Below are 13,759 nucleotides of genomic sequence, written 5' to 3'. Positions count from 1 at the left end.
AGCTGTGAGCACCGAGTCTGTGGTCATTTGGTACGGCAGCCACAGGGAGCTGTGAGCACTGAGTCTGTGGTCATTTGGTAAGGCAGCCACAGGGAGCTGTGAGCACTGAGTCTGTGGTCATTTGGTAAGGCAGCCACAGGGAGCTGTGAGCACTGACTTTGTGGTCATTTGGTAAGGCAGCCACAGGGAGCTGTGAGCACTGACTTTGTGGTCATTTGGTAAGGCAGCCACAGGGAGCTGTGAGCACTGAGTCTGTGGTCATTTGGTAAGGCAGCCACAGGGAGCTGTGAGCACTGAGCCTGTGGTCATTTGGTAAGGCAGCCACAGGGAGCTGTGAGCACTGACTTTGTGGTCATTTGGTAAGGCAGCCACAGGGAGCTGTGAGCACTGAGTTTGTGGTCATTTGGTAAGGCAGCCACAGGGAGCTGTGAGCACTGAGTCTGTGGTCACTTTGTACAGCAGCCACAGGGAGCTGTGAGCACTGAGTCTGTGGTCATTTGGTAAGGCAGCCACAGGGAGCTGTGAGCACTGAGTCTGTGGTCATTTGGTAAGGCAGCCACAGGGAGCTGTGAGCACTGACTTTGAGGTCATTTGGTAAGGCAGCCACAGGGAGCTGTGAGCACTGACTTTGTGGTCATTTGGTAAGGCAGCCACAGGGAGCTGTGAGCACTGAGTCTGTGGTCACTTTGTACAGCAGCCACAGGGAGCTGTGAGCACTGAGTCTGTGGTCACTTTGTACAGCAGCCACAGGGAGCTGTGAGCACTGAGTCTGTGGTCACTTTGTACAGCAGCCACAGGGAGCTGTGAGCACTGAGTCTGTGGTCACTTTGTACAGCAGCCACAGGGAGCTGTGAGCACTGACTTTGTGGTCATTTGGTAAGGCAGCCACAGGGAGCTGTGAGCACTGACTTTGTGGTCATTTGGTAAGGCAGCCACAGGGAGCTGTGAGCACTGACTTTGTGGTCATTTGGTAAGGCAGCCACAGGGAGCTGTGAGCACTAAGTCTGTGGTCATTTGGTAAGGCAGCCACAGGGAGCTGTGAGCACTGAGTCTGTGGTCATTTGGTAAGGCAGCCACAGGGAGCTGTGAGCACTGAGTCTGTGGTCATTTGGTATGGCAGCCACAGGAAGCGCATGCTGACCAAAGACAAGGCCTGGGCAGAGGGCAGGACAAGGTCCCGCAGGCCCAGTACCAGGCCGGCTGTCTGTCAGTGCCACAAGTTTGAGTCTCCAACCCTCTTTGTGGTCCCACTGCCCCTCAGGAGAGGTACACCTGCCCCAGCCTTACCTTGCACCCACGGGAGCCTGTGTTCCTGGCGCAGACCAACGGCAACTACCTGGCCCTCTTCTCGGCCGTGTGGCCCTACCGGATGAGCAGACGACGGCGCTATGAGGGACACAAGGTACCCCATTCCTGTTCCCTGAATTTGAGCACTGTCCCCAGAGCCTCCCTTGAGACAGCGCCAGTAAGGACGTGGCTTGGGTTGCAGAGGGACCTTCTGTGTGGCCACATGTCATGGTATCCACTCGAGGGTCTGAGCCACACCTGGCCACGTTGGCCCCACCCCAGGCCTCAGTCTGCCGGCACGAACAGGTCACAGGTGGGAAAAGAGGCTAGAACAGGGCAGGAGGCCCGTCTCTACGTCTCTCCCCTTCCCCACTGGGGCCCACCCCTCCAGGATGGAGCTGAGGACTCGGGGTCTGTGAGCCCAAGCTCCAGCAGCTCCACAGCTGTTGGCTGAATCTCCTCAGATAACTGTGTGCAACAGGGCCAGCAGCAAAGCCCTATAGCCCCCAGAGTAGCTCAGGCTTTGCCCCTGGGGATGTGCTGTGTGAAGCCCAGTTCTGCCCCTTGCCTGCTCCGGGCCCTGGATGAGCACCTTTTCTGCTCATGGCCTCAGCTTGCCCTTCTGGAGAATGGGCGTGATACCACCACCTCACAGACTTGCCTGGGAGACTGAGTGAGTCACTGGGTGCTGCCCGCTCACCCCCGCCCCATGTCGCCCTCTACAGGTGGAAGGCTACTCAGTGGGCTGTGAGTGCTCTCCCGACGGGGACCTGCTGGTGACGGGCAGCGCCGATGGCCGGGTCCTGTTATACAGCTTCCGCACGGCCAGCCGGGCACGCACGCTGCAGGGGCACACGCAGGCCTGCGTCGGCACCACCTTCCACCCTGTGCTGCCCTCCGTCCTCGCCACCTGCTCCTGGGAGGGGGACGTGAAGGTCTGGCACTGAGTCTCCCATTGCAGGTGCTCCGAATGCTGCCGGCCCAGCTCCCTGGAGGTGGGGCACTGAGGCTGGGAGAGCCTGGGCTTTGAAGCCAGACCTGGACAGAACTGCCTTCACCACTTTCTAGGCCTCAGTTTCCTCATCTGTAAAATGGGAACAAAAACCCATTCGTCTCAGGGCTGAGGACTGATTGGTGGGAGCATCTGGCTGGTGCTGGAGATGGTCAATAAACACCCGTGCTGTGCTGTTTCTCTGGTTGTTTCAGTGCCAAGTATCTGTGGGCAGCTGCCCTGTGCCCCCTCCTGGCTGGCTGGGCCACTGGAGGCCACCAGTCCTGGGTGGGCATGGGATGGGGCAGCCCCAGGAGTAGGGGCTCTGGGCCTCTCTTCTCCCTCAGGAACCCTGTGCCAGTGCATAGGCCCTGGGCCCAGCCTGCTCAGCCCTGTCCCGCTCCCTCAGCAGCAGCATGGCCCCTGCTTGTCCAACGCCACTGACACATGCCAGGGACAGGAGTGCTGTGGAGGGGAAAGGGTCCGTGAGGAGTCGGGCTAGGAGGAAGGCTGGATCAGGGCAGGCCGGTGCACACTAACCCACCAGGACCAGAGACAGAGGGATGCCCCAAGAGCCCAGGGACCGTCAGCAAGTCAGAGCAGGACCACAGGTGCCAAGCTCTTGAGACGGGAAGTTCCTGAGGCCTTGGAAGTTTCCAGAGGAGAAGTTGTCCCCAGCAAGGGCATCAGTGGGAGAGGTGGTAGATGTGAGGAGGCCACGGCCAGGCAGAGGGTGGTCACGGCCAGGCAGAGGGCGGACACGGGAGGAGGCGGGAGCCTGGCTCTGCTTCACTGATCCTGGGCCCCAGTCCCAGCTGGAGCTTGCACAGGTTGCTGCTGTTTCCAAGCCTCACTTTCCTCATCTGTAAAGTGGGTGTCAGAGCCGACCTGCAGGTGTGCTGTGAATGTTGAAGAAGATCAAGCCTGTGCTGTGTAGGAAGGAGTCCAGCAGGTTCTTCAGGCTGGGGACACAGGGGAGTGTACTGGGACATGATTGGAAGGACTTCAGGGCCAGACTCCAGCCTGGTCACCTGCTTGGCCAACCCTCTGTGACTTCATTACTGGTCAAGGGCTGGTATGCAAATATATTTATTCCGGTGTGTCTCCCTCTTGGCCCAGGGCCCCTTGGGGACTTCTGGGGTCCATAGGGAAGGTGTTCTATCCTTGTTTGGGTGGAGGAAGGCCTGCCCTTCTCAGTCTCCCTCACCTGTCTCCATGTCTCCCCCACCTTCCTGCCAGCCCCAGACTCTGGAGGCTGATGGACATCCTGCTCACTTACCCAGGGTGCACCTTGGTGACTCCTCCCCTGAAGTGGAGGCTTTCTGATTTTCATTTAGCACTGTGTGCTGTCTGCTCCCTGTGACATGTTAATATTGCCACTCATTTAACAGGAATGTCAGGTACAGACTGTCCTCAAATGGGCCCCTGTCCCCCTGAGGCCTGTCTGTGCTGAGCACGCAGCCACTGCCCTCTGACCCCATGGAGTTTGGAGCCTGGAGCTGGCTTCAGGTCCCAGCCCCATCACCTGCTCACATGGAGCCTTTGCAGGCTCTTTGCCTCTCTGAGCCTCAGTTTCCTCATCTGTAGAGTGGGCCTATTGGAACAAACTGGGGAGGGGATGCCAAGGAAAGGGCCTTTTAGATTGTCACCCCTTAACTGCACTTGGGGCAGATACCACTCAAACCTGCGCCCTTGAGACCCTTTTCTTTCCCGCACTGGTTGCTGTGGGCCAGCCCTGAGTTCTGGCCTTTTGGGGCACCCAGGGCTCCTTGGTCCAGCTCCCCAGGAGACCGCCCCGTGCTGGCTTTCTATTGCTCTCTCCCTCCGTGAATGCGGTTGCCCAGTCAGTCCCTGGGGGTGTTTCAGCTGTGTGCCCCCCGCCTTAGGTGGCTGCTGAGGAAGAATGAGGGGTGCACTGGCCCTATTTCCTTTTCCACATACTTTCTCGAAAAGAGTATTCTCACAGACTGACCCTCTGCAAGGTGCCAGGCAGTCTACTGTTCACAGCTTTAAACCGAGAGAGTAACACTGGGAGATGGTGAGCCGCAAAAAAAGAGGCTGTGGGCTGTTCCCACCCCCCACCAGGGGCCACGCGCACCTTCGTCCTCACCTGTAGGGCTCAAATGCCAGATAGGAAGTCATTGTGGGAGGAAGCCGTTTCCTCCTGAGAGGCCAGTGTGAGGCTATGTGCTGAACTGAGTGTGGCTGTGACTTTGCCGTTGAAGAGACGAGGCTGGTGGGGCCACCAGGTAGTTGATGGGATCCCCACCCTGAAGCCTGTGTTCTTCCCTGTGCTTGGGCTCCCTCCCCAACTGCATCCCTTGACACCATCACCCAACTGGGTGGAGGGGGAGGCCTCTGCAAATGCCATCAACCAGTGTCCTTGGCTCCAGAAGAGGAAGCTGGCCGGAGGTCACATGGTCAGTCAGTGGCAGAGCCCAGCCCTGCAAGGGCCTGGTGTGGGCAGAGGAGAAGCCCGCAGGGCGGACAAGGGCTGAGGACAGTGGAGGTACACAGTGGGCCCAATTGAGGGTGACAGGATCAGTACTGAGAGAATACATGTGGCTTGCTCTGTCTGCCTGGGTACAGGGGTCAAAGAAAGGAGGGGGCAAGGCCATGCCCCCACTCAGAGGTTCCCAAACCAGCTGAGCTGGTAAAGTCCAAAAGCAGAACAGCCAAGGACTGCTGTGGGGCAGACTGGCAGTCCTAGGAGGCACATGGAAGCACTGAAGAGTTGCCAGACTCACCAGGTATCCCCCACCACTGGGCCTTTTCTGGGCTGTTTCCTTTGCCTGAAATACCCTGGTGAACTCCTATTCATCGCTCAACAGCATGGGGCCTGCCAGCTAAACCCGAGCGGCCCCTCAGTGTCCCAGTTCCTCTCCTAGAAGTGTGCGTCCTGACAGCACCTACAGCATGAAAGACACATTGTGAGGATTACAGGTGAGGCTGTGTGACAGGTGTGCGGGACGGGCCTGGTGCGTGCCCGCCTTTGCTGCTAGCTGCCCTGTGGTGGGTGGGGGTCCTGGCCCAGCCCACCTGCCAGGCAAGCGACCGGTTGGTGTGTTTGGGGTCTCATGGCTCTTCATCCCACCTGCTGGCCACAGGTGCCCTGGCCCAGCCCATCTCCCTCCTGACCGACGCGATCGCTCTCTGGGCCCTGCTGGGCAGCCAGGCAGTGGGCTGGGAGCAGCTGGCCAAGGAGCCTTTGGTGGAGGAATCACCCTCTCCCCTGCCCACTCCAAGACCCACCTTGCCGGGCCCTTTGACCCTGGCCAGGCCCCTGCAGAGGCCCCTGTCTGCTTGCTCGTTGGGGTGCTGGACCTGAGGGTGGTACCCCCCAGCTCTGGGCAGGGTTCTGACAGCCTTTAGTTCTCTGGGAATAGGCACCTCAGAGCCCAGGCTGTGGCTGACTCTGGGGGCCATGGGCAGGACAGCTCTGTGAGGTCTGGAGCCATCTCAGGGCCTCAGGCTCAGAGGGGACACTGTGGGGACTGGGACCCTAAAATTTGGGCTCTTGGGTTTCCCAGCCCTACTGCCCAGGCCTGGGCGCTTCTGGTTCCATGGACCCCGGGAGGTCAGAGCTGGGTGGCCCAGGCAAAGCCAACAAGAGGCCCCCCAGGGTCACACAGCTGCCATGTGGGGCTGATGCAACCCAGGTGACCCCCCAGGGACCCCTCCGTGTCCACTGGGTGCCAGGTGCCGGCGTTTCTCCCTCTCATCCTCCCGGTTTCTTCCCAGTCTCTTCTGATATGAGGAAACTGCAAAGCAGAGAAGTGAACTGACCCTACCCCCTACCCCCCGCCAGCCTCCGTCTAGCTCAGGAAGGCAGCTTCCGGGGGCAGAAGAGGAGAGACAGCAGCCGTTTGGTCTCTTCTGTGGAAGCAGGTGAGTGGAGGGAGGCTGGGGACCACCACTGGTGCCCACTCACCTGCAGCCCAGCTGACCAGAGGCAGACTCACCCAGAAGCCACACTAAGCTGGTGGGCTGGGGGCTTCAAGACACAAACCTGGGTTGACATGGTGCCCAATGGAAAGTGCCCCCAGGCACCTGGAAGGAGTAAACACTCAGCCTCTCTGGAGGAGGGGCCTCCAGCCTAGGCCCTGGGAACCCCCCCAAGTAAATTCCAAGGGTGTTGGTGAGCATGTATCAAGGATAACCAGGCACACAAAGGAACAAGGCAGCCATGTGTGAGAACCGCCAGAAACAGACCTACAGATTGCAGATGGTGGGAGTGTCAAACCCAGACTGTGAAACAGCTGCGCCCACCCCATTTGAGGAAATAAAAGGCGAGCTTGAAAATACCCTCAGAGAATAGGAACCTATAAACTGTAGCATAGCAGGTTTGTAAAGCAACCAAACAGAACTTCCAGAAGTGAAAACTTTAATAATCAAAATTAAAAACCCAGCGGATGTGTTCAGCCTCAGAATGGACGTGGCCAAAGAGAATTAGTGAGTTGGAAGAGAAATCCTACAGACTGTGTGGCGTGGTGAGACCCACGTTTGGTTAATACAGGAGAGAGGTAACAGATACATGGAGGGTGCAGCTAAAGAGTAGCCATAGGTTGGATGGGAGCTCCAGAAGGAGAGGAGAGAATGGGGCAGAGAAATACTTAAAAAAATAATACTAGCTGAGTTCTTCCCAGAACTGATGAAATACCATATTTTTACTCAAATAACGTGCCCCTTCTATGTTTGTTTGCCAACCATTCCCCTCCCCCACAAAATATTTTCATGTGTGCTATGCTAATTTTTTTTACAGCAATGTGTAAAAAAAATTGCATAGAGCACTTACCAAAATACCTCGTGGGGGAGGGTTGTTGTTGTTAGGTGCTGTCGAGTTGGTTCCGACTCATAGTGACCCTACGTACAAGAAAATGAAACACTGCCCAGTCTTGCACCATCCTCACAGTCCTTGTTATGCTTGAGCACATTGTGGCAGCCACTGTGTCAGTCCATCTCCTTGAGGGTCGTCTTCTTTTTCGATGACCCTCTACTTTACCAAGTATGGTGTCCTTCTCCAGGGACTGATCCCTCCTGGCAAACATGTCCAAAGTATGTGTGGGAGCACTTAGTAGGTGTGTGTTATTTGTGTAAAAATATGGTGCACCAATCCACAGATACACAACTCCCTGTGAATCCTAAAAGGATCAGTCCACCCAGACATACCTGGGAAATTGCAGAACACCGGAGTCAAAGGGAAGATCTTATACAGCCAGAGAAGAAAGCCAGATAACCATCAAAGGAATGGCCCCAGATCACAGCTGGTTCCCAACACCAATGCTGGAAACTAGGGAATAATCCAAGGTCATCTCCTGTGTGTGGAAAGCAAGCAGTCACCCCCTGACAGTCTGTCTGTGAGGAAGAGACCTTTTGAGACTGGGGCAAAATAAGGACATTTCCAGAGAAACAAACACCGAGTGAGCTTGTCACCAGTAGGCCCACACTGAGGTTCTAAAGAATCTTTTAGGCAGAGGCAAAGTCTGAGACGCAGGCAAGAGTGAAGAGAGAAGTAAATACAGGGAAAACGTCCACGAGCGTTGTATAGAAGAGCAATAGTCAGTCTAGTGGGCTAAAAGAAACCCAAAGACTCAGCATCGGACAGTAACTTAGATGCTGGGGTGGGCCTGCAGAGAGGGCGGCCGCTGGCAGAACACCAGAAACCCTTGCTGTTGAGTTGATTTCAACTCATAGCAACCCTGTAAGACACAGCAGAGCTGCCCTATAGGGTTTCCAAGGCTGTAATCTTTACAGAAGCAGACTGCCACATCTTTCTCCTGCAGAGTGGCTGGTGGGTTGGAAACGTTGACCTTTCAGTTAGCAGCTGAGCGTTTAACCACTGCACAGGGCTCCACGGCAGGACACCAAGGACCCCATTTTTTGGAAGCCACAAGGCACCAGGGAGAAGAAACCACGAAGACCCAAATGATTCCACCTGTGTCTTTTATTAATGAAGGCAAAATACAGTACTAGCTGAGACAGGGCATGCATCACAGACAACAAGCGCGCAAGCCACGGAAACCAGGGGTCGGGGACCTCGTCACGTCTGAGGCAGAGTGAGGTGGTGCAGAAAGCAGGACAGTGGCAGGAGGAAGGAGCACCGGCCACACACGGACACTGTCCCAGCCCCCCGGGGGACTGGGGACCCTGGAAGCGCTCAGGGTGGTGTGTCGGCCACACTGTGAAAAACAGACTTTAAAAACATCTCCATATTCCCTCACTCCCTCTAGCTCCCCTTGGTATGGACAGAACTTAGGGGTCCTTTTGCCACCGGCTGGCTGGGGTGTTCCCCCTTTTGGAGTTTGGTTGCCACGGGATCCCACCCATCACTACTTAGGGCAGCCCCCTCACTCCCCACCTCATCCAAAAAATAAAGGACCTTTGTGTTGGAAATGCAAGGCTGTCGTCCAGGGGGCTGGAGGCCCAGTGCACTAAGAAAGACCCTTTTCTCTGTACAAATAGTTTGCTTTAGGAAAGGAGGGAATGCTTATCTCAGATGGGAAGGATGTGGGTGTGTGAAAAACTTTCCAGGTGGACATTCCATCTTGGGGGCTGGGCGAGCAAGGGGCTGGGTTCTCAGGTTCTTACTGGCTAGGTGGGGGAGGTGAAGGTAAGGAGGAACAGAAGGCAGCCCTCTTCTTGGGGCTCCTCGTTTGGGGGCTGGGGGAGAGGGGAGGCTGGCTGCCTCCCCTCCCTGGTACCACATGGGCAAGACTAGGACGAGGGAGCCTATGGCCTCAGTGTCTAGACACAGGTGAGGCTGTCTCTATTCTCAGGTACCACGGTGGGCAGGGCTAAGGTGGGTGGGGCCACGGCCTTGGTGTCTGGGCCCAGGTGAGGCTTTCTCCCTTCTCAGGTACCACAGTGGGCAGGGCTAAGGTGGGGGGGCCCATGGCCTCAGTGCCTGGGCATAGGTGAGACTGTCTCCTCCCCACCCTCTAGGTACCATTTGGGTAGGACTAGGGGGGGCTGGGCCCATGGCCGTGGCCGGCGGCAGGTGGTCAGTTGAGCAAAGTGCCATACAGCTGGGCTTTTGTGAGGCTGTCCTTGCGGCTCAGCCCTGGGCCACCAGTCCGCAGGAAGGCCTGCTGGGTGCTCAGGAGGGCCGCAGGGCGCATCTCTGGAGAAGCCTCCACAGAGCTGGGCTCCAGGGAATCCCGGGAGCTGTGGGCACTGGGCTCACTGCCATAGCCTGGGCCATGCTCGGGCTCGGGGCTGCTGCCTGCCCCACACAGCCTCATCCCAAGCCGCTCCCTGTCTCCCTCACTGGGCCGGTAGCTGGGTAGCCGGCCAGCCGAGCGGCCAGAGCTCAGGCTGAGGTCACCACCCGCACGCAGGAAGCAGGGCTCAACCAGGTGGCCCTGGGAGAGGTCATCCCTCTCTGAGAAGCTATCTGCCCTGTAGGTGGCATACAGGGGGCTGGCGCGGGGCTCTACCTTCTTGCCCGAGCTGGCCCCGCGGCCGTAATAGCATTCAGAGAAGCCGCAGGGTGAGGCTCGGCTTCTGGTGCCGGCCGGGTAGGAGTAGGCACCAACGTCATCCACGCTCACAGGGTGCCACTGGCCCGGCGGCCGGGCGGACCCCGGATTGGTCTGCAGGCTCCATAGGTCGGGGGGCATCAGGGTCTGCTGGGGGCCCGGGGAGGCTGGGAAGCGTAAGGGCTTGGTGGGGTAGGGTGACATGGTCCGTTTGAAGGCTGGGCCCACCTCGGTCTCGAGCTGTGTGGCCACCGCGGCCGTGGCCTTGGCGAAGCGCGGGCTGCCCTCGTAGGCAGCGGCGGCAGATAGCTTGCGGTCAAAGAGCTCGTCACGGCTGTTCAGGTAGATGGCCCGCTGGGAGACGGTGAGCGTGCTGGCCTGGGTGTGCTCCTTCTCCTCAGACGTGGCGCTGAAGCTGGAGTAGGAGCTGGACGTGGGCAGCGAGCTGGTGTAGCTGGGGAAGGTGTCGCGCCGGAAGCCCGCAGGGTAGGCTGCGGCCTCGGCCTCCTCCTCTTCCTCCTCCTCAGCTGCACTGTCGATGGAGTTCTCGGCCCGCAGGAAGCCCGTGTCGCTCACGGATGCGTCCACGCTGGGCCGCCGGCCATGCCGCCGCTCTTCGGGGCAGTAGAGGGCTGCGTCACTGCAGTAGATGTCCCCCTCGTACGGAGACCGAAGGCCTGGGGGCTCCAGCCTGTCTCCGTAGGCCAGACCGTGGGCCACGGCGTCTGACAGCCGGGTGGACCGGCTGGCAGGGTCGGGCTTCTCCAGCACCTTGGCAATGACGCAGGTGGGCACGGTGTCGGCATAGGCCGGGTGGCAGAGCGGTGAGGGCAGGCTGCAGCCGTGCTGCTCCAAGTGCAGGCTCACGCGCTCCTGGAACTCCAAGGGCAGCTGCAGCAGGCGCAGGAGGGGGCACGGTCAGTCAGCATGAGTGGTGGGAGCACGGGCCAGAGACCCAGGCTGCCAGCCGTGACAGACAGACAGACAGGCAGGCAGGCAGGCAGGCAGGCAGGCAGGCAGACAGATGAGCAGGGACCTCCCCAGGGCTTCTCAAACCACGTGAGCTAGAGCTGGGGCCTGGGTTCTGCATTTCATAAGCTCCTGTGTCTGAGGACCCCTGGTCATCTCTGCCCACCCCAGCAGTGCCCCCCGGCCCAGCAGAGCCGACAGGAGAGGCACGGAGAGGCTGGAGCCTGGGCTGCCATGACCCCTGGTCCTGCCCCCTTGAGGCTGCAGTTCCCAGTTCCTGCCCCCCACCCCAGCCCCACACTCCCACCCCCAGTCACCCCGGCCGGGTACTCCCAAACTAGACACAGTCAGAAACAGATGCAACAAAGATTAGGGAGCCAGGCCAGGTACCCCGTGGGTCCACCAGTGCCTGGTACCTTGTGGGGGACATGCGCTACTGTTTGATCTATTTGTGAGTGTCTCAGGTGGGCCCAGGCCCAGGGAAGGGGGACATGGATAGGCTCGGTGTGAAGAGAGGTGGCAGGTGGGCCCTGCACCAGCTCAGTGGTGGGCCTGGCTCTGGCACCATGAGGACTGGGTTCGAGCCTTGGCTCTGCCACATGCTAGCCGTGGGGCCTTGGCCAGCCCTTTTGTCTGTGAAACTGGCACTTAGTGCCTGTGCCCACGCCACAGGGTCATGCCCCTCTGTCAGAGCTCAGCGATGGGCTTTTCAGGGAGGACAAGGAGCTGTCTCCTGGAGACTGAAGGGCCAAGGAGGCCGCTGGGGGGAGCAGGACACTGCAGTGAGGGCCGGAGGCTGCTGAGCTAGGGGAGGTGGTGAGCGCAGAGGGGGCTGCAGGTCTCCACACCTCAGGCTCACCCGCCTTCCCCTGTGGGGTGGTGAGGGCCGCAGAGTGGGGCGGCACGGGGAACCATGGGGGGACCTGGCTGCAGGTGGGTCACATTACCTCGGACACTTTATGGACCCTGCCGTAGTTGTGGCTGCACTGCAGCAGCTGGGCCGCTAGATTGCAGTCCTTCCTATACAGCTCCTAAAAGAAAGAGAAGGCATTTGGCGCACACAGGCTCACCCCTTGCCAAGGTCCCTGATGGACGGGGCACTGGTGGCTGGCGGGACAAGGACTGCCCTGCTGGCCCCCTCTCAGGGACTCACCCTCCGCCTGCCTAATGGAGGTCTGACTTGGGGCTCTGCCCTGTCGGTGCCACCGTGGGAACCTCTGACAGGGTGGACAGTGATAGGAGAAGGGTCCCCCTGCCCCCAAACTGCTGGCGGCCTCCCTGAGCCCCTCCAAGGAGAACTTATCGGAAAGTGCCAGGCGTGAAATGAGGGGCAAGGAAATGGGCCTGCAGCCCTGCCATCCTCTGGTCACAGACTCTCGGCTCCCGGCTCCCTTCTCAGAGGTGGCTGCAGGGCTGGGCAGAGCTCAGGGGCAGGGGTGGGGGGAAGGGAGTAGCTATGTGACCAGTACCGGTGGGGAGAGGCTCAGCCTGCTGAGCTGAAAACAGATGCAAACAGCAGGAACCGGGGCTAGCCTTGTCTCTGGAAATCTCTGTTGCGTGTGCCTATGGTTGGGCCTTCCGTCCCTCCTTCCCCCAGGACCCCCTCAGGGAGGCCCTGCCACGCAGCTGACCCCACCCTCGGTGCCCCACGCTCAGTGCTCCTGGCTGGGGGCTTCGTCCATGACCAGGCCAGGCCAGGCGGTGTGAGGCCCGGGACTCTGTCCTCTCGCCACACCCAGGCCTGGAGCAATCCTCCTCCATACTGCAGTGAGGCTGGAGGGTCCTGACTTGGCCACGTCATGGAGGGCACCTGAGTCTCTGACCCTCTCCACATGCCCCTGGGCCTCCTGGGAATGCCTCATTGAGAGGTGAGAATTAGCACCCCGCGAGGCCCTATGCTCACTGCCGCTGGCACCCAAGGGCTGTGGGCACTGCCTGGCCAGTCTAGGTTGGCCTCTGAGCACCGCCCCCCCCAGGCCACAGCCATAGGGATGCCACTTGGGCCAGAGGGTAATCTTGGACAGTATCTGTCATGTCCACGGCCCCTGGCTGGGTACCGTGCCCAAGGCTGCTGGTTCAAAACAGCCACACAGCCCTCCCCGGGGCACAGGTGCTAGCTCCACGGAGGAAGTGCTGGTGAGGACATTCCAGACAGAGGGGACAGGCAGCAGCAGAGGCTCTGGCTACTGACAGCCTGGTGAAGTCGAAAGGACAGGGCTCTGGAGTCAGATAGCCCCAAGTTTGAATTCTGGCTCTGCCTACAAGCAATCACCTGAGAGACCGGGCATCACAAAGCTGGCTGTGCCTCCGTTTCCTCATGCAAGTGATCCCTGCAGAGGCTGGGAGGACTGGAAGCCGTTTCTGTCCAGGGTCTGGCCTTGTGCCCCTAGCTGCCTCCATCTCTGTCTCCGGGTGGAGCCACACTCCTGGCACAGCTGTCCGCACTGGGCTTTCCAGGGCCTCCCTTCTCTGGAGCCCACCCCTCCCTTCAGCTGGTAGCATCCATGTCACCAGAGCCATTTGGCCTCCTCTCCCCCGGCCCCTCAGCAGCTGGCCAGCTCACTCATGGAGCACCTTCCTGCATGGCTTCTGGGCCACCACACCTGCCTGGTGTCGCCTCTGTCCCCCATCCCCACTGGCAGTTCCTCCGAGTTAGCCCGACTCTATCCTGGGGCCTCCCTCCTCTCATCTGCCCTCCCCCCTTGGGGATCTCAATCTGCCCATGGCTTTAAACACACCCACATGGTGACCTTCCCCTGAACTCCAGACCCTGACCATTCATGACACCCCCAGCTCCTGGTGACCTTCTACACCTGCTCCCCACGGCACCCCCCACATCCAGGAAATGGGGGTCACTCCTTCTGTCCAGGCTCTGAACCCCCAGGCAGGCCTGGCACACATGGCACTCACGTTGTCCTCTGACAGCTTGCTGATGGTCACTTTGGCCTCCAGGAGGTGGCTGTTGAGGGCAACAATCTCGTGGCTCAGGGCCCGCTTCTCCTCTTCATAGTGCTGGCCCTGAGGGTGGGGGAGG

The 13,759-nt window shown here is 59.4% G+C and overlaps 2 protein-coding genes across 5 annotated transcripts in view; one reads left to right on the top strand and one right to left on the bottom strand.

Moving 5' to 3' along the window:
• The window catches only part of WDR25 (WD repeat domain 25), a 173,140-nt gene extending 170,177 nt beyond the window's left edge, over nt 1-2,963 (top strand). For 2 of the 4 annotated variants that reach the window (XM_049899621.1, XM_049899620.1), the window contains exons 6-7: nt 1,262-1,402; nt 2,013-2,963. In XM_049899621.1, coding sequence (XP_049755578.1) covers nt 1,262-1,402; nt 2,013-2,234 — 363 coding nt within the window. In that variant the 3' untranslated portion in view covers nt 2,235-2,963. The remainder of the gene's footprint in view (nt 1-1,261; nt 1,403-2,012) is intronic. The other 2 variants (XM_049899618.1, XM_049899617.1) reach the window with 1 other exon arrangement.
• Nucleotides 2,964-8,215: 5,252 nt separating this feature from the next.
• The window catches only part of BEGAIN (brain enriched guanylate kinase associated), a 28,405-nt gene continuing 22,861 nt past the window's right edge, over nt 8,216-13,759 (bottom strand). The window contains exons 6-8 of the mRNA XM_049898974.1: nt 13,636-13,743; nt 11,673-11,756; nt 8,216-10,647 (exon numbers count right to left, since the gene is read on the bottom strand). Coding sequence (XP_049754931.1) covers nt 9,280-10,647; nt 11,673-11,756; nt 13,636-13,743 — 1,560 coding nt within the window. The 3' untranslated portion in view covers nt 8,216-9,279. The remainder of the gene's footprint in view (nt 10,648-11,672; nt 11,757-13,635; nt 13,744-13,759) is intronic.

This window comes from Elephas maximus, chromosome 10 (genome assembly GCF_024166365.1).
Source record: "Elephas maximus indicus isolate mEleMax1 chromosome 10, mEleMax1 primary haplotype, whole genome shotgun sequence".
NCBI classification, from domain to species: domain Eukaryota; kingdom Metazoa; phylum Chordata; class Mammalia; order Proboscidea; family Elephantidae; genus Elephas; species Elephas maximus.
This window is presented reverse-complemented; position numbering and strand designations above follow the sequence as displayed.